Source organism: Sus scrofa, chromosome 13 (genome assembly GCF_054392235.1).
Source record: "Sus scrofa isolate SSC_HxYL_T2T_F1_AM1 chromosome 13, Sscrofa_HxYL_maternal_Yorkshire_Landrace_v2.0, whole genome shotgun sequence".
In the NCBI taxonomy this organism is placed as follows: domain Eukaryota; kingdom Metazoa; phylum Chordata; class Mammalia; order Artiodactyla; family Suidae; genus Sus; species Sus scrofa.
The window spans coordinates 160,752,532-160,776,343 of NC_139395.1; the positions used below are offsets into that span (position 1 = coordinate 160,752,532).

The 23,812-nt window shown below is 38.5% G+C and overlaps 2 protein-coding genes and 1 non-coding gene across 27 annotated transcripts in view; 1 reads left to right on the forward strand and 2 right to left on the reverse strand.

Moving 5' to 3' along the window:
- The window catches only part of NAA50 (N-alpha-acetyltransferase 50, NatE catalytic subunit), a 574,571-nt gene that overhangs the window by 354,335 nt on the left and 196,424 nt on the right, over positions 1 to 23,812 (forward strand). The window lies entirely within an intron of this gene.
- Positions 1 to 23,812, reverse strand: part of GRAMD1C (GRAM domain containing 1C) — a 160,471-nt gene that overhangs the window by 52,405 nt on the left and 84,254 nt on the right. For 13 of the 25 annotated variants that reach the window (XM_084991242.1, XM_084991259.1, XM_005670210.4 and 10 more), the window contains 9 exons: positions 22,829 to 22,966; positions 17,377 to 17,495; positions 15,998 to 16,140; positions 14,577 to 14,680; positions 12,507 to 12,683; positions 10,207 to 10,267; positions 8,127 to 8,237; positions 7,802 to 7,907; positions 81 to 1,734 (listed from right to left, as the gene is read on the reverse strand). In XM_084991242.1, the coding sequence (XP_084847368.1) occupies positions 1,654 to 1,734; positions 7,802 to 7,907; positions 8,127 to 8,237; positions 10,207 to 10,267; positions 12,507 to 12,683; positions 14,577 to 14,680; positions 15,998 to 16,140; positions 17,377 to 17,495; positions 22,829 to 22,966 (1,040 nt within the window). In that variant the 3' untranslated portion in view covers positions 81 to 1,653. Of the gene's footprint in view, positions 1 to 80; positions 1,735 to 7,801; positions 7,908 to 8,126; positions 8,238 to 10,206; positions 10,268 to 12,506; positions 12,684 to 14,576; positions 14,681 to 15,997; positions 16,141 to 17,376; positions 17,496 to 18,103; positions 19,855 to 21,624; positions 22,967 to 23,812 lie in introns of those variants that run through there. The other 12 variants (XM_084991248.1, XM_003132665.7, XM_084991262.1 and 9 more) reach the window with 3 other exon arrangements.
- On the reverse strand, positions 23,257 to 23,358 carry LOC146397733 (U6 spliceosomal RNA). Its single transcript, XR_014825355.1, has one exon. It is a non-coding gene; the product is annotated as a U6 spliceosomal RNA (small nuclear RNA).

Here is a 23,812-nt window from a genome sequence, read left to right on the forward strand (position 1 = left end):
AGTGTAGGCCCATGTATATGTTTTCATCAAAATAGCTTTCTAGTTTGGGGAAGGTGTAATAGAAAAAGAAGAAAAACAACTCAAGAGATTTTGGATTTTACTGATACTCAATTTGCAAAGGCTCAAATACAATTAATTGAACATTTACATTTAGTTGTAAATTATAAGCAACTTACTTTGGTAATTTCCTTTGAGGTATTTTATGAAGCACAAGTTCTAAAGAAAACATCACAAAAATATTCAGTTTGTCACTGATCATTTTTGTGAATTTAACAGAGAACAAGTTTTCAAGTTTACAATCCAGTCACTCTTACTCACAGCCACACTTCATAAATCCTTATCAAAAACCCTCCAGGTAGGTACACTGGTTAAATGGTTAACTGGGATTCACCCAGAGAATTGAGTCAATAAAACTTCATTCTCTACAGGCATCTCAAGAATGACTTCAACAATCTCATGTGGCTTGGGTGACTCCGGGCAAAAAAAGAAACATTTAACTAAGGACAATTGTTATTTAAACAGTAAGAATATATACAAATTATTCCGCACTGTCCTCTTCTTATTTCAGAGACATCATCTGTATTGAGACACATATGCCTAAAAACTTTTTATGAAAGAGCCAAAGCTAGAACCTTACAATGTGGCAGTGCACTTGTATTGGGAGGTAATGCTCCCAGAGTCTATTAAAGAGCTAAAGTTTGTGTCTGGCTTGAAACTTATTAAAGGCACACACGTGAATGAATAAATGAAGCTATACGTGGCTACTAAAAAGTGATCCACAGATGATTTTCAACCAGATGGCTCATTCCACCATGAAAGTTTGCTAAGCTAAAGCCAAGCTTAGTTCAAGTATTCATTTGATCTGTCACTAAATGCCCAGATTTTAACATAATCTTCTAGTTTTTAAAGCTCAGAGCATGGTTCTTGGTTTTGAGAGTAGCCTACTTGTTTCCTTTTCCAAAGTTGACTCTTCTGACATTTGATGTATGAAGGAGCGAGGTAATCTCACCTCTGATAGCTTGAAGAAGAAACACCTATTTCTTTCATAAAATGCAACATTCAAATAAGAATCATCAACATGCAAAAAGGCTTGACTATTGAGTTTGCATGCTCAAGAAATGAAAACATTATAATATTTACAGTACACAACCCTATAAATGTTATAATATATTCCTGAAAACTGATCCTTCAAAGTTAGTAATGATTTTGAGGTTTCTTTTTATATTGTCTTCTTTATCCTCTTGAATGTATCTCACCTGTGAAAGCAGCCTATTGGATGCATACCAATTCTGTGCTAACAGATGAAGCACCAAACTTCAAACCTCACTGTGAAAACGAGGCCATACCACTCAGTTCAGAATGTCTCATTTTCTTTTTGTATCACAGAAATTCAAATCCACAATGTATTTCATGCTTCACTGGAGAAATTCACAGCTTAGAATTATGTATAGGAAATGAAAGGATAGATTCTTAAGGCCATTGGAGACTAATTCTCAAATAGGCGTTATTAAAAAGAATGTTTATATTACAAGTATGAATAATAAGAAAACGTGGAAATGTTCCTATGATAATTCAAAACCTTCATCCTCTGGTTTACTTCAAGATGTTTTCTTTTGGTTCCAAGTACCTCTACAATTTCCATCTTTAAGATCACTAGCTTTCGACAGCCATGTTGGTCTTGTTCTTATTTAGTAGATCAAAGGTTCTCTGAAGCATAATGAGTGAGTTCTTCAACTGCAAAGAAAATTTTTCAAAATCAAATTGTTTCAATTTTTCTGATTATTTGTATGCCAAAAGTTTGCACTCAATAAAATTCTGTTAATACTGATGCCCAAATAAAAGACTGGGGTTCCCATCGTGGCTCAGTGGAAACGAATCTGACTAGTATCCATGAGGATGCAGGTTCAATCCCTGGCCTTGCTCAGTGGGTTAAGGATCTGGCATTGCCATGAGCTGTGGTGTAGGTTGTATCTGGCGTGGCTGTGGCCAGTGGCTACAGCTCCAATTCAACCCTGAGCCTGGGAACCTCCATATGCGAAGATTGACCATAACATATGGTCATATGTGGTTCTTAGGGTATCTGTCAGCGTGATTGCTAGAATTCTTTCCATCTGTGGCAGTGCTGCACTGCCTCCTATAACATACAGGTGTGTATTCTACCTCCCATTAAGTCCATTCATCAAATGATCCCAAGTGAAGGGCTTGTTTTCTTAAATGGTTTCTGAAGATGCTGTGGTCTCCCCACAATTCCTTGAACAAGGCAAGTTCCACTTCCAGGCCTTTGCTTGCTATTATGCTCATGTTGGTCTTCACCTATCTAAAATGTACCTGTCCCCACTGTTTCCACTTAATTTTCCTTCATCATCCTGTCTCTAAACCCCCAAAGCATTATTATTTACTTTGACACCTATTTTTGTACCTCTTTACTGCTGTTAGCAATACACATGGACATTTGATTTCTCTGATAAAATTGTGGGCAACTTGAGAGCAAGAATTCACATGCTGGACACTGTGCTAAGTACCAGGTACACAATGATGAGCCAGTAGGTACTGTCCCTGCCTTCATGGAGCTTACAGACTAGTGAGGTATACAGAACTAAAAGGAATAATCACATACATAAATATATTCTCATGCATTGTATTAAATTTTTCACATGAAAACTTAAGGATGGTAGGTAGTATCATTTTCTAAAATTAGGTCAACTAGAGAAGGTTTGGGTTTGGCTCAGGATGAAAACTGAATTCTGCTTTGGACATGATCAATCTGGGATGCCTGCTAGCATCCAGGTGAAGACACCAAGTTGGCAAGTGGCTATGTGAGTCTGGACTTGGGGAAGGGGTTAGGATAAAAAAGATGCTTTGGAAGCCATTGTCATACAGGGTATTACAAGTCATGGGCAAGGGGGAGGCAGGTGTGTGTGCTGTGGAGATCACCTAAAGGGCAGTAGATGAGAAGGGAAAAGAATCTAATGCAGAGCCTGGAGCACTGAGCCAGGATGAGGTCAAGGAGAGAACATGGATTTAACCAGCAAAAAGTAGTTCTATGGGCAAACACATGGAAATAGAAAGATTAGCGACTGCCAGGAGCTGAGAGACTGAGGGATGGGAGTGACTGCTCATAGCTACAGGGTTTTTGGGGGGATGATAAAAACATTCTGGAACTAGATAGTGGTGATGGTTGCACAACCTTGTGAATATACCAAAAATTCTTTAAAAGGTGAGTTGTATGGGAGTTCCCATCATGGCGCAGCAGAAACAATCCAACTAGGAACCATGAGGTTGCAGGTTTGATCTCTGGCCTTGCTCAGCCTACAAACTGCATTGTAGGTCACAGATGTGGCTCGGATCTGCCCCGCCCCCCAAAAAAGGTGAGTTGTATGGTACGTGAATTATATCACAATAAAGCTAGGTTTTGTTTGTGGTTCCAAAGAAAGAAATATTAGGTATCTCATAAGAAAGGAGTGGTCAGCTTTGTCATATGCTGGCACTGTAAGATGAAAACTAAAAAAAAAAAAAAACATTAACTTTAGAAGCCAGAGGTCACTGGGGAGCTTAGCTTGAGCAACATCAGCAGAAGATGTGGAGGAAAAAATCAAGGCAGCAGGAAGCTGAAGAGCAAGTGAGTGAGTTAAATACAAGTATCCAATTCTGCCCCCTCCTAAAACCCCACCAAGAGCACAGTAAAGGCATAAATCCACAAGCATGGGGAAAACAGAAAAGGTGATGATAGCAACACAACTTTGGAAACTGGAAGGCAGATGGACGACTTAGCAGCCCTAAAAATGCTGAACTGAAAACCAACCAAATTTATCCTGAAGGCTGCTGAAAAGCCTCAAGAATTGACAGGCATCTCTGGACGTGAGAATAAAGAGGAAGGGACTGAAATAAGAAGGACTGGATGAACTTTTGAACACACAGTCTCTCCTATGACCTGGACAGAAATCTACAATCCTGTTTTATGGAGAGGATAAAACAGAGGGTCTTTGGCTGTCTGGCCAGGAAGACACCAAGACATTGTTCAAGGCAGCAGTACCATACCAAAAACGGGGATTATACAAAAACATGTACACTGAGTGTTGAGAGCATCCCTCTGCCCGGCCCTCCATCCCTCTATTCTCACTCAGCTCCTAAGATGTTGGCAGCCAGCCCTTAATCCTTCAAGTAGGAGGCTGGAAGATCTTCTCTGTGAAAACTGACCAATCCAACAGGAAAGACCTAAAGATACTGATACCACGATTTCTCAACCAAGGGCCCAGCCAGATCTACCAAGTTCAGGGTAGACCTGCCCAAACCACAGTTAAGAACTTTGGATCCACACAAGCAGGCAACAAAGGATGACAGACATCTAAAGAAATCCTCTAACCCTAACAATAGAAATTAAAATGGGGAAAGGAGGTTGCTGGAAAGCGAGTGTACAAGAAAAGGAAAAAAAATTAATTATCAGAAATATGATCAGAGAGAAAGATATTTACTTAAAAATATCACAATGCTGGAGTTCCCGTCATGGCGCAGTGGTTAACGGATCTGACTAGGAACCATGAGGTTGCAGGTTCCATCCCTGGCCTTGCTCAGTGGGTCAAGGATCCGGGTTGCTGTGAACTGTGGTGTAGGTCACAGACGTGGCTCGAATCCCACGTTGCTGTGGCTCTGGTGTAGGCCAGTGGCTACGGCTCCAATTTATATATATAGGGTTTATATATATAGGCTTAGGGTTAGGGTTAGCCATTAAAAAAATAAAATTCAGAGAAATGGCAGCTCTCAGAAATTAAAAACTTGTTAGCAAAAGTTGACAAACTCAATAGAAAGATGTGAAGAATAAGTTGAGGAACTCTCTCAGGAAGCAGAACAAAAAGGCAGAGATGGAAGCTGCAAAGAAAAGGTAAGGTTAGACAACCCATCCAATAGAAGGCCAATGTCTGATTATAGATGCTGTAGAAAGTCAGAGGAGGAGAGTGGAGAGGAGGAAATCATCAACCATATAATTCTTCATTTTCCAGGGAGAGGGGCCATGAGTTTCCAGATGCAAGGATTAGGAATCTGACAGCCTCGGAATTCTCATTAGTAATACTAGAAGACAAAGTGCAATAAAGCAATGCCTTCACTGTTCTGAAGGAAACTTATTTCCAAGCTAGAATTCTATCCCCAGCCCAACTATTAATCATGGGGAAGGACAGAATAAAAAGTTTTCATACAGGTGAAGTCTTATAATATTTACCTCATACCCTCTTCTTCTCAGGAAGCTACTAGAGGATATGTTCATTAAAAGGAAGGAGGGGAGTTCCCATCGTGGCTCAGCAGTTAACAAAACCTGACTCACACCCATGAGGATGCGGTTCGATCCCTGGCCTCACTCAGTGGGTTAAGGATCTGGCGTTGCTGGGAGCTATGGAGTAGGTCACAGATGCAGCTTGGATCCTGCATTGCTGTGGCTGTGGTGTAGGCCAGCGGCTACAGCTCTGATAAGACCCCTAGCCTGCGAACCTCCATATGCTGTGGGTGTGGCCGTAAAAAGACCAAAAAAAAAAAAGAGAGAAAAAAGAAAAAGGAAGAAGGAAACCAAGAAAGCAGAAACATGGGATATAGGAAGCAGGAACCCCATGATGACAGCTATGCATCTGCAGAGAGGGCCAGTCAGAGGCTTCATGGATAGAATGCCTGAGGTGACTGAACGATGATGAGAGGAGACAGAGCATTAGGGATGAAACACTTATAAACAATACAATAAACTCATCAGCTGTAATAAGAAGGCAATCTCAGGGATTAAGAAAAAGCAGTCATGGTTCATTTTGTGGCTCAGCTCAGAACAGTAAACTGAGTCAAAACAAAGCCAACACTGAATACTGACCTAACCAAAATTATAACTTCCTTGGGAGGATGGGGTGATTTGAAATGGGAACAAGAAGAGGGGGAAAGGAAACAAAATCCTAATCTTCCCTAACAGGAAGTCAAAAGATAATGTCTAAAACTGAAAAATCAGAAAGTATCAATACATTCTTGTTGTTTGTCAATATGAAGGTAAACACCAGAAGAATAAACGCAAGAGAGTTAAAGGTTTTTGTCTTCAGGAATGAAATGGAGAAGAGGGTACCTAGATTGCTAATTTTCTGGATTGCTAAATTAACTCTTTATGTGAATGAGTGATTTGGGTGAAAATAAAACCTTAAAAAAGTGAATGAGTTACAAAGGATAAAATAGTGACAGAGTAGGCCACTCTAAGAGAGCTTGACTGTGAAAGGGCGGGAAGAGGTAGGTACGTAGATAGAGAAGGATGTGGATGGTGTGGGTTTTCTACTGCAGGAGAAGAGAGCAGGGTCAGGTGCTGGGAATAAAGATCCAGCTGAAAGAGGGAGACTGAAAATGAGGAGGCGAGAGGAGCGATGGTGCCTCCTGCTAGCTCGGGCTGGGACGTGCCTCCAGAGGCAGAGCAATGCTTCTAACGAGAGTGCAGGGCAGGACAGGAGTGCAGCAACAGGAAGGTCTGTGGATCTGGATATGGAAGGAGAGGGAAAGTCTCTTCTCTCCTTGAGGCATGGTCATTGAGTTGACAGTCAGCAGGAAAAGAGTGGAGAGGAAAAGGAGAAAAGTGAGAATGTGATCTACTCCTTGCTGAGTGGGAGATGCCGTTAGTAACTGTAGGCACTGTGCATCTGAAGAGGCTTGTCGAAGCTTGGTACTCGCATGATAGCCTAAAAAAAAAATCTCAATAACCGAATCTTCTAACGGGGTTCCCATTGTGGCTCGACAGGTTAAGACCCCACATGGTGTCTATAAGGATACGGGTTCAATCCCTGGCCTTGTTTAGTGGCTTAAGAATCTGGGGTTGCTGCAAGCTATATCAAAGGTATGGCTCCAATTCGACCTCTAGCCTGGTAACTTCCATATGCCGCAGGTGCAGCCATAAAAAGAAAAAAAATGTGGAGTTCCCCTGTGGTGCAGCAGGTTAAGTATCTGACGTTGCCACTGCAGTGGCCTGGGTTTGACCCCTGGCCCAGGAACTTCTGCATGCCACAGGCATGGCCAAAAATAAATAAATAAAAGGGAAAAAAATCCCAACACTTAGAAGAAAAGAATGAAAGGAAACAAAATTGTACCGGTGATTGTGTCTGAATTTAGAACAATAGGTTTTTTTTCTACTATGCTCTATTTTTCAATTTTGAAAAGTATGCATGCATTATACCATACTGGAAGTATTAATCTTCATTTTTCAAAGGGAATCCTAAGTTTTGGTTCATAGACCCAAGCAGCATACATTGACACTATGTTCAAGAGAATGCTTATAGCAAAACACCAAAATAACCTAAACATTCATTCTTCAGTGGAGAACTGGCAAAAATAATCATGGCACATATGTACAGTTGAATTCTATGCAGCTGTTAGAAGAAGAGGAAGAGTTTCATATGGTGACATGGAAGTAGCTCCATGATACATGATTAATAACGCACATACAATACTTACCATTTATATAAAAACAGCTAATATTAAGCATAAAAATTTATATAGATCAATACGAAGACAGGTAGATGTATGTAAGTTGATACAGAAACATCTTCAAAATAGATCACTAAATGAAAAAGAGGGTATGCAGTGGTAAGTATGGCACTTCCCATTTTGTTAAAAAAAAGTACAAGTGATTATACCCATAAAATGTATATTACAGAAACTGGCAAGGGAAAATGCCTCTGGGGGGTTGGGTGGGGGGAGGAATTCTTCAAATAATATAGTAAATGTTCTCTCACAACCAGAGAAGCAGGTGACTGACACTGGATGAGTACCAAGTACCATGGTACACAGAGGTGCCCACCTGTTCAAGCATCATGATAGAGTCCTGGAGCACGCCTTTTAAACGATGGGCCTGATGTTTACTCTTTTGAATATTTTCTGCTCTTGACACCATATCAGAGGCTAAACTGAAAGAAAAATACCATCATAAAAATCAAAGGAATAGCTTATATTCTTTCATGTCTAGAAATTATCAGTGCCCTATAAATTTGCAAACAAAACAAAAAAGGAAACAAAACAGTTTATGACTATAGAAGAGTTGGCAGACCAAACTCACTAAAACTGGAATTAAGTTTTCTACAGCAAAGGAACAACTGAAATAATAGATTAGGGTGGGAAAGACTTACTTTAAAGAGTTCTCTTCTTGGAGGTTAAGACGGTAAAAGGACTGAGCAGCATATTCTATCTTTGACAGCTTCAGAAACAGCGTCACGTTCAACAAAACCAGCAAAAGCAAACTAGGCAGAGCAAATTGGACCTGGTTAATCCACTTGTATTCAGACCTGAAGCAATGCCAATCCAGAATGGACATGCAGTGCTTCAAAAATGTGTATTACCCAGACTGATTTCCAATTACTGTCATTATTTAAACCAATTATCCCTATTTTATTGCATGAAGTAATTACTTTTAAGTATCAAGTGGATGTTGAGGACAAAGCTGGAAGGTAACTAGTGACAGTTTAGTCATCAAATAAGCAGGTTGGGATTGTCCCTGACTTGTTCCTCTGCTAGGACTCACAGCCAGCATTGCTGTGTGACCTCCAGCTTAGAAATCTACCATGTTAGGAGTTCCCATCGTGGCGCAGTGGCTAACGAATCCGACTAGGAACCATTAGTTACGAGTTCGATCCCTGCCCTTGCTCAGTGGGTTAACGATCCAGCATTGCTGTGGCTCTGGCGTAGGCTGGCAGCTACAGCTCCGATTCGACCCCTAGCCTGGGAACCTCCATATGCCGTAGGAGCAGCCCAAGAAATGGCAAAAAGACAAAAAAAAAAAAAAAAAAATCTATCATGTTAGCTCATGTTAGCTTTCAAGATTTACTTTGGGGTGCTTTTATCTTAAGCAATTATATGTGCATAACTCTGCACTTCAGAAAGGAAATGAAGATCAATATGGACTTGAACATAGGTAGATCATGATGCGCCTCTTATTCCCAGGGAAGCCAAAACAAATTTGAAAAAAATCACCTTTCAGCAAAAATTTATTCTAGTTCAACTTAGACAAAGTATCAAATTCCAAACATACATTAATGGTGTCATATATAAAATGTTACATTTTAAATGGACTTACCTCTATTGGTCCTCACAACATTTCAAGTGAATGAACATATCTTTTATTACACATATATGCAAACATATAGATGGCATCATCTCTCACTTTTTCTGTTAAAATACTGACTTGCCCTTAAGAACACATAGAATTCACCTCAACCCATCCAGAAGATTTTTCTTAAATGAAAACTAGGTAGTAACAAGAAAATCAAATCTATGAAATTCCTGTGGCACTGAAATGGTATACAGATCAACATTTCAATTCTGACTATACATTTTTTGCCAATAATTGAAAAGATCACAGATAATATTTACTATTCAAAATTATCATGGCAAACCGACTTAAGCAGATTATGAAAACTTTTTACGAAATTCAAAGGCACAACAAACATTTCCTATGTTCTGAAATCTATAATTAGAAAAAACAGCTGATATAAGAACTTTCACTCCAAAAAACCACCACCCAGTGTGCATCATCCCGTCAGAACTAATTCAATTGTTCTGATGGACTACCTCAAGATTCAAGTACAGCCACAGAAATAACAGTAGTTTAACTGTTATCTGAATAGATTCCAATAGAATACTCTGAGATTCAGACTAATTGCCCCAGTATTTCTCACCCGACGATCCTCAGATCATGTGCTTCAGGATGACTTGTGCAATGCGTTTTAGAGGACTACTGATTCCTGATCCTTACTCGAAAACTACTGACTCACTCTTTTGGATTGGGACTGAGAAATCTGTATCTTAGCAAGTGATTCTTATGCACACTAAAGGGTAAGAACCACTGGTCTAATCAAATAGAATAAGACTGCATTGCTGGGATTTCACCAGCCTCCATATATAAATATTCCCTTTAAATTCATGGAACTTCCCATATAAACCCATGATGGTAGAAACAAATCAGATGAGTCTAAAAAACAAAAACATTTACTAAATGTGTATTTGGTATTCCCTCGAATTTAATAGTTCTGAAGATCATTTAAAACCTCTAAGACTGAAGCATATCAAATTATTGTTTTTGTAGGTCAAAATTGGTCAAGTAGTGGCAATTTCTAAATAAGACTATCCAAGTACATTCAAATCCTTTTGGAAATCATTAAAAAATGATAAGTGAGGACACAAGCAAAATAAACATTCAAAACAAATACTTACAAAATACTCATCACCACAATAAGGAGAGTGTGATAATTTTCAATTTCCTTTTTCTTTCCTGCTAATTACAAAAAAAAAAAAAAAGCCACATTAGAATCAGGATTGTGATTATAGCTGGTCAAATTTACTTTCATTTGAAAAGTACTAGAAAAGAAATTTTTAAAATTATTGGTAGGAGTTCCCGTCATGGCGTAGTGGTTAACGAATCCAACTAGGAAACATGAGGTTGTGGGTTTGATCCCTGGCCATGCTCAGTGGGTTAAGAATCCGGTGTTGCTGTGAGCTGTGGTGTAGGTTGCAGATGAGGCTCAGATCCTGCGTTGCTATGGCTCTGGCGTAGGCCGGTGGCTACAGCTCCAGTTAGACCCCTAGCCTGGGAACCTGCATATGCCACAGGTGCAGCCCTAGAAAAGGCAAAAAGACAAAAAAAAAAAAATTATTTGTAAAGATAAAGTGATTGAGAGTGAATTACTGTCACCCCTTTTTTGACTGAGTGATACGAAACAAATCTACAAAAAGAAACCCTATATGAGTCCTGAAAATTGGGCCTATATAACAAAGTAATTTGTTCTAAAATTAAATAAGCAGGAGTTCCTGTTGTGACTCAGCAGAAATGAATCTGACTAGTATCCATGAGGACACAGATTCGATCTCTCACCTCAATCAGTGAGTTAAGGACCCAGCGTTGCCATGAGCTGTGGTGTAGGTCGCAGATGTGGCTCGGATCTGGCATTGCTATGGCTGTGGCGTAGTCCAGCAGCTACATCTCCGATTCAACCCCCAGCCTGGGAACCTCCATGTGCTGTGGGTACAGCCCTAAAAAAACAAAAAAATAAAAAGTAAAAAAGTAAATTAAATAAGCAAGTCAATATATCATGTACCATCTCTAGCTAAGTTCCACCTCAGCAAATAATGTTTGAGCCAAGTTTATGTATAGTGCTTCCCTCCTTAAAAAAAAATTTTTTAATCACTCTCACTTGTTTTCTGTTGCCCAAATTTTGTCATTAAATCCCAAAATTAAAGAGCCATTAGGCTTAAATGGTAGAAAAACATATTCACACTAAAATATAAGCCTTAGAAGAAGAGGATTTGATAATGTAGAAGGGTGAGAAGATATGACAGCTTTATAGCTCTGACTGGGAAGGAATAACAGTTAGTAGGAGTAAGATGTCTACAAAATTGAGAGTGGAGACAATAAAAGTCAAATTCTATCTCTGCAGTTTTACTGGACTGGCCTTGACAGTACATAAGGACTAAAAGCATATAGTCATTGTAGTAGATTCAAGAGTAGAAATCAGGAGTTCCCGTCGCGGCGCAGTGGTTAATGAATCCGACTAGGAACCATGAGGTTGTGGGTTCGGTCCCTGCCCTTGCTCAGTGGGTTAACGATCCGGCGTTGCCGTGAGCTGTGGTGTAGGTTGCAGACGTGGCTCGGATCCCATGTTGCTGTGGCTCTGGCGTAGGCCAGTGGCTACAGCTCCAATTCGACCCCTAGCCTGGGAATCTCCATATGCCGCGGGAGCAGCCCAAGAAATAGCTAAAAAAAAAAATACAAAAAAAAAAAAAAGAGTAGAAATCAAAAGTTTATAAATGCTAAGCAGGAAATGAATGAGTGAGGCATGTAGCAGTGGGTAACACCAGTGGGGACTGGTGACCTGGGGAGAGCCTATACCTGGTCAAGTGGAGCAGCTACTCCTAAGCTCCAACCCACTGATGCTATGAAGGGATTTGGGGCCAGGCCTGGCAGATCTGAGTTTTTATATAAAAATATCCAATTTTATATAAATACCATGTGGCAGAGTTCCCATTGTGGCTCAGAGGTAATGAACCTGACTAGTATCCACTAGGATGTGGATACGATCCCTGGCCCTGCTCAGTGGGCCAAGGGTCTGGTGTGGCCATGAGCTGTGGTGTAGCTTGCAGACTCAGCTCAGATCTGGCATTGCTGTGACTGTGGTACAGGCCAGCAGCTGCAGCTCCAATTAGACCCCAAGCCTGGGAACTTCCACGTGCCTTGGGTATAGCCCTAAAAAGACAAAAAACAAAACAAAACACGTGGGCCCAGTAAAATACTTCTATTGGCCACACACTTGCCATTGTGCAACTGCTCCTTTACATTTATATATTAGTTATTTGTAAGGAATTCATCATTTGACAAAGATAATCAGAAAAGGAGAAAGGGAGGCCTCCTAATAACTGAGGTATATTATAATAAACAAGAGGTATATTCTGCTTTGTATAAGTAAACTTGTAGAGAAAAAAAAAAAGTCTTTCATATCTGTTTACCAGGTAACAGCTACCTGTAATATCCCCTTTGGCATGGAAGCGCATCTCTCCAGAAGAACACTGAGAAGAAAGTTTAGGAGCTGTTTCTGCTGTTCTGTTGAATGTTCGCCTTCTCCTTCTTAGGCCACTCAGTTTTCCAGGGTCTTCAATGGACTGATTTATCATAGATTCTTCCATTAACAAGTCTGATTCTAAGAAGAAAAAAAATCTTTATATAGTGGAGAAACCTCCTCAACTATAAGATACAGGGGTGTTGGTTCTTTTGTTCTCAGTTTGCATTTTTTTTTTTTAAAACCTTGGTACATTTTTTTTTTTTTTTTTTTTTTTTGTCTTTTCTAGGGCTGCACCCGCGGCATATGGAGGTTCCCAGGCTAGGGGTCACCTTGGCAAACTTCTTTAACTATTACTGAGGTTCTTATGGCCTAAATTCAAACCTTACTGTTGGTTTGTTTTTTTTTTTTTTAACCACACCCACAGCATGAGAAAATTCCTGGACCAAGGATCAAACCTGAGCCACAGCAGTGACAAGGCCAAATCCTTAACCATTAGGCCACCAGGTTAACTCCTCAAACCTTCCTCTTAATGAAAAGTGTTGGCATGTACAATCATCCCATAATGAGGCTTCCTCATTCTAGGAAGAATAAACTGTATGAATAAATGATGGGATCATCAGAGCAAATTCGCCATGTGCTATGTTAAATACTAATGTATGGAGTTCCCACTGTGGTACAATGGGATCAGCAGTATCTTTGCAGTGCCAGAACAAAGGTTTGAGTCCCAGTCTGGTACAATAGGTTAAAGGATCTGGCATTACTGTAGCTGGAATGTAGGTCATAATTGCAGCTCAGATCTGATCTCTGGTCTAGGAACTCTATATGCCATGGTGTGGGGGAGGGGGCAAAAAAGAAAAAAATATATATAAATGTAACAATTTCAGTTATGGAAACAACAGGCTACATACTTACAATGGATCATTAAAAGATTTCCAAGGTAGATTATAGGACTTGACTTTCAATCTCAAAGGAAAGAGTAGCATATGATAAATAGTTCTAATTTGCAGTGAAGGTTTGCAAAAAAGGAAGCACTATAAAGAAAATCTGCAAACAACCTAAAAACTTCATTTTTATCATTTCTTTCAAACTTTCCCTTCACCAGATTTCTTATGAGAAGTTCATTATCCAGTGGCCAAACTCATTTTTGGGTTTCATTTTCTTTGATCCTGATTTGGAGTTTAATAATGAAATAGCCGGAGAGAAAGACAAGAAAAATCAATAATCAGCAAACTGGATAACAAAGCCTTAAATTACCCTGAGTTGCTTGGCCACCACTTTTTCTTCAAAATTAATTATGCTCATATATATATATATATATATATGTAGAAGTTCTCGGGCCATGGATCAAACTCTTGGGCCACAGCAGTAACCAGAGCCACAGCAGTGACAACACTGGATCCTTAACCCACAGAGCCACTGGAGAACTCCATCTCCATGTATGTTTTAAGGACTATCCAAACAACAACTCTATCACCTTCCCCAGTCTAGTACCCACCTCCACCCAATCCACACTTGTACATGGTACTGTTGCTAAGTGGGCCTGTGTAAACCCAGGAGAGCTGCACTGGGATGGAAGGTGTGGACCCGAGGGCTCTCCAGATATTTATGATCAGGTCGAGTGGTCCCTCACTGCAGTCAGTTGCCTTGGCTCCTTGCAGTGGGAAGGAGCTCCTAACTGTGATTTTGGACAAGTCACTTAACCTCTCTCTGTGTTTCAATGATTCTTCTTTAGTAAAGTGGGAAAAAAATAATAGTACTTACATCTCACAGGGTTGTAATGAGATGATATTTATAAAACACACAGAACAACATCTGGCATATCCTAAGTATTATTTTAGTGTTTGGTAGACAAATGAAAATTAGAAGTTTTGAAATTTCAAGTGGGGCAGTTGGAACCACGTCAGTGGGAGTCATTCCAACATTATCTACCAGTTCCTGCTATGACTCCAAATGAAGAATGGAGTTAATAATTGCCATTCTGTTAATAAATGCTATTTTTACAAAAATAGATAAATCAAGAAATTTACAAACCAAGCTGTTTGAAATAGTCCGCCAATGAACTCCAGGAATTCTTCTCAATTAAAGATTTGACAATGGCCCATGGTTGTTTTTTGTATTTCAAGTCTGTTGAAACTCTAATGGATAAAGAAGAAAGAAAAATATTTATTGAAAAGACAAGATGTAATTATATTAATATTGTAATTAAACATAAGAACAAATTCATGAATTCCTGTCGTGGCTCAGTGGTTAACGAATCCGACTAGGAACCTTGAGGCTGCGGGTTTGATCCCTGGCCTTGCTCAGTGGGTTAACGATCCGGTGTTGCAGTGAGCTATGGTATAGGTCGCAGACACCGCTTGGGTCCTGTGTTGCTATGGCTGTGGTGTAGGTTGGCAGCTGTAGCTCTGATTCAACCCCTAGCCTGGAATATCCATATGCTGAGGGTGTGGCCCTAAAAAGTAAAAAAAAAAAAAAAAAAAGGCAGAAAAACGTAAGAATGAATTCAGTGAAAAGCAAAAAAGATTCAGAGTAATTAACATTATTTTCAAAAAACTGTTTTTTGATAATGACTTTTTTAAGAAAATTACTGGGTTCTGCCAATAATGTCATCAACTTGGCATTTTCTTTCTTTCCTTTCTCTACCCCTTTGCTTAAATAGTGGTAAGGGCTCAAAATAAATTCTAAACTTTCTAAACGCCTTGCATAAGAAAGTCTCTCCGGGAGTTCCCGTCGTGGCTCAGTGGTTAACGAATCCGACTAGGAACCATGAGGCTGCAGATTCGATCCCTGGCCTTGCTCAGTGGGTTAAGGATCTGGCGTTGCCATGAGCTGTGGTGTAGGTTGCAGACACGGCTCAGATCCCGCATTACTGTGGCTCTGGCGTAGGCCAGTGGCTACAGCTCCGATTAGACCCCTAGCCTGGGAACCTCGATATGCCGCAGGAGCAGCCCAAGAAATGACTAAAAGACCAAAGGAAAAAAAAAAAAGTCTCTCTATACATTAGTTGAAAGTAACTACGTTAGCTGAGACCAGGCCAAGCCCATGGTGGCCCAGCACTAACTTCAATGCACCAACATTTCTGGTCTCCCATCGCAGCATGCATTTACCACCCACCAGGTGCTCCTCAAGTCTCCCAAACCCCTGGCTGTTCAACAGGGTCCTGGCACCAGTCCTGGCCCCTGCATTGCAAGCACAATTCTACAGCTCTCTCTTCCTATGGCAACTGAAACCACCCATATTCTGGACTGTGCAGCTCCAGGATGTCAAAGCCTTTATCACCTTGAAGCCATGAGTGAGGACCCCCACCCCTCTGCTGATCACCTGTGGGTTGTGTAGTCTGAGCAAGAAATAAACGTGGTTGTGTAAAGCTATTACAAAGACTTCAGAGTTGATATGTTACTACAGCGTCATGTAACCTATCCTGCCTAAAGCCCTCATTTACAGTAGCTCACCTCAGTTGGCATTTCTGCTTTGCGGATCGGACGATATGGTATCTGTTCAAGGTATAGAAATAATCGTGATAGGGGACATCATGTGTCAGCACTTCTGAATCTACCAAATAAAATTGTGCTTCCCGACTTTCTTTATACAATCTCTGCCAAAATAAAAGGAAATGTTTTTGCGTGTCTATGTTTAATTCATCAAATTCCTTGCCAATTTAGAACATCCTAGAACATACTAGCATGCCTTCTCACAAATTACAAAAGACCTGAGAAGCTTAGGTACAAAGCCAGAAGGGCTGCTATGCTGTTTGTGCTTTCTGTGAATTGAGAAGGGACTTGCAGAAATAGTATTTGCTGCTTCTCCGTCATTGCACTGAATAATTTTTATTTTTTTCTTTCTTTTAGGCCTGAGGAGGGAAAAGAAATCTTATAATCTCTTGTGTGTATTATCAGTTTATAAAGAATTTCAAATGTCCCCGGTAGGGGAACAATTCAAAATTCAATTGAACAAAGCCAGGACCCCACCTCAAAATTTATCAAAGGTAAACAAAACCATGCTTCACCAAAAAAGTGAAGGAAGGGGACAACCAAACAAAACACTGCTTTCTGTAAACAGGATCGAAATTGGTTGTTGGTTAAACCTTTCTCATTTTAACCTTCCTATTCCATCCATCCTCTGAGGTTAGCAGACTCTCCTTTTTAAGCCCTTTTTAATGCTGACGGACAAAAACCATGATAGCCAAATAATTCAGGTGTTATTTTCTAACTTTGCATAAGAGATGTGCTATACTTCAACACCAACTGGCCAAACACAAACCCTGCAGTGCCACTGGTCACAGAATAAACAGAGCATTAAATACCCTACATATGTCATAGCAGCCGTCTAGTCATTTGGCCCTAATCCTTGACATGATTCTGTAAATCAGATCCCAGTAGTGTTCTTAAAAAAAAAAAAAAAAAAAAAAATCTTTTCTGAAAAAGTTCAAACATATACAATAGTAGAAATGAAATATAATGAACCCTCATTGGCTTACCAGCCAGCTTCAACATTAATGCCCTCCCAGTCCTGTTTCATCTGTACCTCTCCCCACATTTCCCCCCTCCACCACCATCCTCTACCTGGCCAGACTGCACAAAATATATATAAAAATTAACAATTCCTTAAATCTCAGAAATACTTTTTTAACTGGTTTGTTCCAATTACAATTGGGTTGATTTGGTTGATATACCTCTTAAATCTCTTTCAACCTGTAAACAGTTTCTCCCATTTTTTTCTTGCCGTGCATTTGTTTAAATTGTCCTGTAAATTGGTGGCAGGGACCCTATGACAGGCATCTTCTCTCTTCCCATGGGCACGATTCTTTTGGATACTCGCAGCATGGACATACCTGCCTTTCAGTGGCTGTGGTGCACTTTCCAGTTAGTGGATTATTAAGGACTATAGTGTAGGTCATGGTCCTCAGTTGGTCGCCTCCCGGTTCTACGTTCCAAGGGGTGGATACTATATCTAATTGCAGCAAATATAGAAAGAGTTAGTTCTAGAAATTTGGAGGGTATGATTTGTAATGGAATAAAAGAGGGAGTTTTTTATGTATTTAAATTTTTATTTTTGACCAATCCAAACTTCCTTATGACTGTGTTATTAGTTTAACATTAAAGAGTAAAATCACATGTTAGGCACTCTTCTTGTATGTGACATATACCCTAGCTCTGATCCATTTACTTCTAAATTGTTGTCTATTGAAACACTTTTTTCTTTTCTCTAGAAGATAAAATTTAAAGTGGTTTCATCTGTAGGTTTCTTTTTAAATTCCCCAGTACCTAGGAAGAGAAGAAGTGGTGCTGGCTTTACCAAACAGACAGAACACATCAACATTCCCATGACCAAAGAAATAACCTTGAAAAGTCATTGTTGTTATACAGCAATGGGACCTGATCCAACCTGTGGAGAAATCAAGTTAATCAGAAATCATGTAATGAGGAATCATATGATGTTAATGGCTTATCTGCTGAGATCTTTAATCAAGGAAGGGGCAATGAATATAAATAAATCATATAACCTTTTCTAAATTAAGAAAGCTATAATAGAATAATCTCTCTGTACTTATGGCAAGATCTTGGTCAGAATTCTTTATTATTTGCTTAGCAACAGCACAGTGAGTAAAAACACAGTTTGAACAAATATATCTTTAGAACATAGCACCATACAGCAAGGGTCATTTAACAAGCCAAAGACTAGGAAAATACAGAAAAGAACATAATGAATTCTATTCAAAGATCTAACAAAGTCACCTAACGCTGTTAGCACAGTGGATTTAGGCAATTGGTATTTTTGGCTGCTATTCATCAACATCCTAAAACATAGGAACCTTTATCTAACCCATTACCCCCCATTGAAGGAATGCAGCAAAGCTTTAAGATATATCCAATTTTACTCAACTTCTTTCATACAGCTAGACCTAGGGATTTAATGAGAGTTCCTAAAGCTGCCTTTTGTATATCTAGAACAATTCTGCAAGTAAATTAAAAAAAGGAACATCCCAAATCATGGAATCTATAATACTGAATTTGCTGTAAAAAATTATTTACATAGGTGTACAAGAAAAAAGATATAAAATTTATAATAAAACACTTTTAAAAAAATCACTTCAGTCATATGTCAGCCTGTTTCAGAAAATTATACAAATAATTCATTGTTAATCCACAAGAGAATTTAAAGATATGATTGAATTCCACCATCAAAACTGCACGCCATTCAACAAGGTAACTACCAACAAAGATAAATGCCACTCGTATTTTCATCAGTGTTACCAACCTGGCTAACAGGTTGATTATCATGTGCCAGAATATCACCTAATTAGCAATATTTTGGAATAGATAAGCCCTCAATACCTAAGTAAATCTCATCATGATAGAAAAAATTGGGGAGGGAATTCCCACTGTGGCTCAGCAGGTTAAGAACCCAACATAGTGGCCATGATGAGAGGATTCACTTCCTGGCCTCACTCAGTGGGTTAGGATTCAACATGGCCACAAGCTGAGGGGTAGGTGGCAGATGCAGCTCAGATCCAGTGTTGCTGTGGCTGTAGCACAGACCTGCAGCTGCAGCTCCAATTTGACCCCTGGCCCAGGAACTTCCATATACCACAGGTACAGCCATAAAAAGAATAAAAATAAATAAAAATTAAAAATTGGGGATGAAATTATAAGAAAAAATGACAACAGTATATAAAAAGACACATAAGCCATTCTGATATAATGAGTTGAAGTCATTAAAAGCAAGAATTACAGAACAAATAATTTAAGAATCCTTTGATATAATAAAACTGGTGAATCTTCACACCCATTAAGATAACTATTATCATAAAAAACTGAAAATAAGAATGTTGGCTAATTGTGGAGAAACTGGAACCTTTATGCATTGCTGGTGGGAATGTAATATGATGCAGCCATTATGGAAAAACAGTATGGCAATTCCTCAAAAACTTAAAAATAGAATTACTGTATGATTCAATTCTACTTCTAGGGAAGTAGAAGGAGAATTTCAACAGAATTGAAAGCAGGAACTCAAACAGATACCTCAGTGTTCACAGCAGCATTATTCACAATAACTAAAAAGTGGAAAGAATTCAAAACTTCATTGATACATGAATAGGTAAACAAAATGTGGCATAAACATACAATGATATAGTATTCAGCCTTAAAAAGGAGTGAGGAATTCCCTTCGTGGCTCAGCAGAAACAAATCTGACTGGTATCCATGAGGACGCACATTTGAGCCCTGGCCTCGCTCTGTGGGTTAAGGATCCGGCATTGCCATGAGCTGTGGTGTAGGCCAACAGCTATAGCTCCAATGGGATCCCTAGCCTGGGAACCTCCATATGCCATGGGTGCAGCCCTAAAAAAAAAAAAAAAAAAAAAAAAAAAAAAAAAAAAAAAAAAGGAATTCTGGGAGTTCCCTTGTGGCGTTGTAAGGTAAGGATCTGTCATTGTCACTGCAGCAGCTGAGGTCACTGACACATACTACAACACAGATAAACCTTGAATACATTGTGTTAAATGAAATAAACCAGTCACAAAGAGACAAACAGCGTATGATTTCACTTATATGAGATACCTAGGGCAGTCAATTTATGGAGACAGAAAGTAGAATGGCTGTCATCAGGAGTTAGGGAGGGGGGAAATGGAGAGTTATTGTTTGATAGCTGCAGTTTCAGTTTGGGGAGATGAAAAAGTTCTAGAGATGGATAATAATGATGGCTGCAAAACAATGTGAATGTACTTATTGCCACTGAATTGTACACTTAAAATAGTTAAAATGGTAAATTTTATGTTATGTACACTTCAGCTCAATCAAAAAGACTGGTGAATCCAGGTAGGGGTATAGGTTTTAATATACTATTCACGCAAATTTTCTGAAGGTTTACATTTTTTCAAAATTAAAAAGTTGAATAAAAAGACTTAAAATTGAGGTCTGAATTACAAAAGTAGTGTCATACAACTAACTGTAAACAAAGATGTAATTATTAATAATTTTAAATAATCTTAATTATTAAAAATAGGTCCAGTAGTAGCCATTTTCACTCTGAAATTAGGTTAAATCACAAATAACTGACCATACTAAATACTTTGTTAAAATCTTAATATTTTTAAAAAGAAGCCTTTGAAATTCATTCTCAAGAAATACAACTTTGATTACTAGGTAGTAAGTTCAGAAGATATGCAATGGTGTGCAATCATATACAGATATCTCTTTGGGGGCAAACCTTCTGACTAATTCTAATTCTAATAGCAACATGCCTATAACTGTTTATACTTGAGATTAGCCAGAAGCTTTTGCTTGCCAAAGTCATCATAGCATCAGATAGCAAATACAGTCATTCACATTGAAGCTAGATATGATATCAGACATCAAATGCAGCTGTGATTCAAAAAACAAACTTCACTTAGTACCAATGCTGCAAAACATGTTAGTTCCTTATGGCCTTTTAGCCATAAAAATGGCAATGCAACATCAACAGGCATCATCTTAGAAAATTACGAGAAATAATGTATCAAACTCTTCTGAAATATCAAGTTCTCCAGGTAGATTTGAATAGCAAGAAAATGCAAAATAGATTCAGAGTAGACATAATAAGTTAAATATAAGCTACTGAGTGAAGAGAGAGATTTGCATCCCTCAGGTATTTCACATTGTTAAAACTGGAAGAACAAAAAAATTAATGATTTTTAGAAACACCAGATCCTTAATATAATCACAAGACTTAATCCTATCAACTAGAAATCATTTTGCTACTCTACGTAAGACAACATTATTTTTCGTACAAAGAATCTGTATCAATGATATAATCTTTGAATATGTAATTATGTTTATATAAGAGTTTCAAATAAAGGGATAACATCTAATAGTTAATAAGACTGTTAGATTACAAATTAAATAGACTATGGAGGAGTTCCTGTCATGGTACAACAGAAATGAATCTGACCAGGAACCATGAGATTGCAGGATCGATCCCTGGCCTTGCTCAAGGGGTTAAGGATCTGGTGTTGCCATGAACTGTGATGTAGATCCTGCGTTGCTGTGTCTGTGGTGCCGTGGTGTAGGCTGGCAGCTGTAGCTCCAATTTGATCCCTGGCCTGGGAACCTCCATACGCCGGGGTGCAGCTCTAAAAAAACAAACAAACAATAAATAAATTGACTACGGAATAACTTTCTCTTTGACTATGCCAAGTGGCTCAGTTTATATGGATCTCTGCTACTACTATTTCTAATTTTATATAGCAAGGTAAACCATGTGCTCCCAAAGTTTATAAAATATCTTGAAAATTTTAGGACAGATTCAATCCCTAATTAACTATAAGTTTATTTGAGATGTTTACCAAAATAGAACTTGTAAAACATAATCAATGAAATATTTTTTATAACTAATTTCCTAACTAGAAATTTTTGGGTATTTTCATTAAGGTAGATCATAGACATTGCAATTTCAAATCTCCATGAATTTGCAGAGAGAAAATACATATGTGTACCACTAGCCAGATCAACACAGAGAACTTTACCAGCATCCCAGAAGCTCCCTCACAGTCTTTACTTACCCAATTCCACGTAGCAGCTAACTACTATGCTGATTTTATGTTCATAAATAAGTTTTACCTAATTTTGAATCTGTTTTATTATAAAGAAATAATAGAATAGTATGTATTCTTTTGTGTCTGACTTATTTTGCTTAATACTACAGTATATCAGTAAGATTTTACTCTTATTGTTATAAGTAGCAGCAGTCTGGGGTTTTTTTCATTGCTATATAGTATTCTTTTGCATGAACATACAAAACATGTTTATTCATTCTATAACTGGTGGATATTTGGGCTGTTTTGAGTTTGGGGGTCATTATAAATAATGCTGATATAAACATTGCACACATGTCATTCAGAGTACACGTATACCCATTTCTGAAGGATGCATATACCTCAGTAGTAGAATTGTTGAGTCAGCTTTAGTAACTACCACCAAACCATTTTACAAGTGATTGCACCAATTTATACTCTACTAGAATCCAATTGTTCCACAATGGAACTGTTTTAAATGGGATTCAACCCAAATGAAATGCTACATCAAAGTGTCTGAATTTAATTGTAGGTAGGAGCTAACTGAAAAATTACACTATTTACATGTGAATTTAGCCAAAACACCTAAACACTGGCTTAAACATCATCAAAATAAAATCAAAACCTGTCTAATTCTTCCCCTTGACAACATAAATCAATGTATATAGACTCAGCCCTCTAAGGATAACAAAATTACCCCAAATTTATCATTATGTAAGGACACAGGACCAACCTATTATATTCCTAGAATTAGCAAATCTCTGCATGAAGCGTGAACTGGTGAACAGCAATTCAAACATTCTCTCAGCACTGATATGAAAAACACGGTTGATATAAAGTCTTCCACGAAGATCTTTCTCAGGAATATTTTCTGGGGAAACAAAAAACATGGAACAAAAGGAAGAAATCAAGGAAAAGTAATTTCAAGTTTTGGTTTCATTTGTTTTGGGGACAGAATGGTTTTTAAATGGGATTATAATGATCAGCACATTACAGGACACTATTAAAACTCTAAATTGGTATTATATACATATGTACTATGTATAACTATACCTCATCATATACAGTAATTAAACTTCATACGATCAATACTTCAGGTCATCAAAACCCAAAAGATATAGAAATACCTGAATGATATCAAACCCCCATAATATGTCATTCAAAAGAATATTTCACAAATCTATGCCTCCTCCTCTGTGTGCAGGGGCCATGCTAATCTCTGTATCACTGCAATTTTACCAGATGTGCAGCCAAAGCAAGCACTCAAAAGAATATTTCAAAAGTGACAAGGGAAATACTGAGCCCCACAGCATCTACGACAGCAATGAGAAAGCTGATTTCCGAATACTCATACATTCAGTAAATATTGTCACAAATAGCTCTAATACCTGATACACTCACTAACTTTCTAGGCTGAATAATGTTTCAAACTTGCCTTAGAGCTCACTCCCCAAAGACAAGAATCACTGTATTCACAACCTATTCTCAACACCATATATTCAAAGAAATCCTTCTGAAAATTATTCTTCAAAGCTAAATAAAGTCCAGTGGAATGGTACATTTTTCTAAGAACCTGACAGCGATAATGAGGTTGAGAACTCCTAGTAGCAAATGAAGAACCAACATCTGCTCACCTCTCCTCATATCCCTGGAAACACTCTATAAAGTAGTCCATGCTTCTGGGGTGCTTACCATATGTCAGGCATTATGCTAAGCA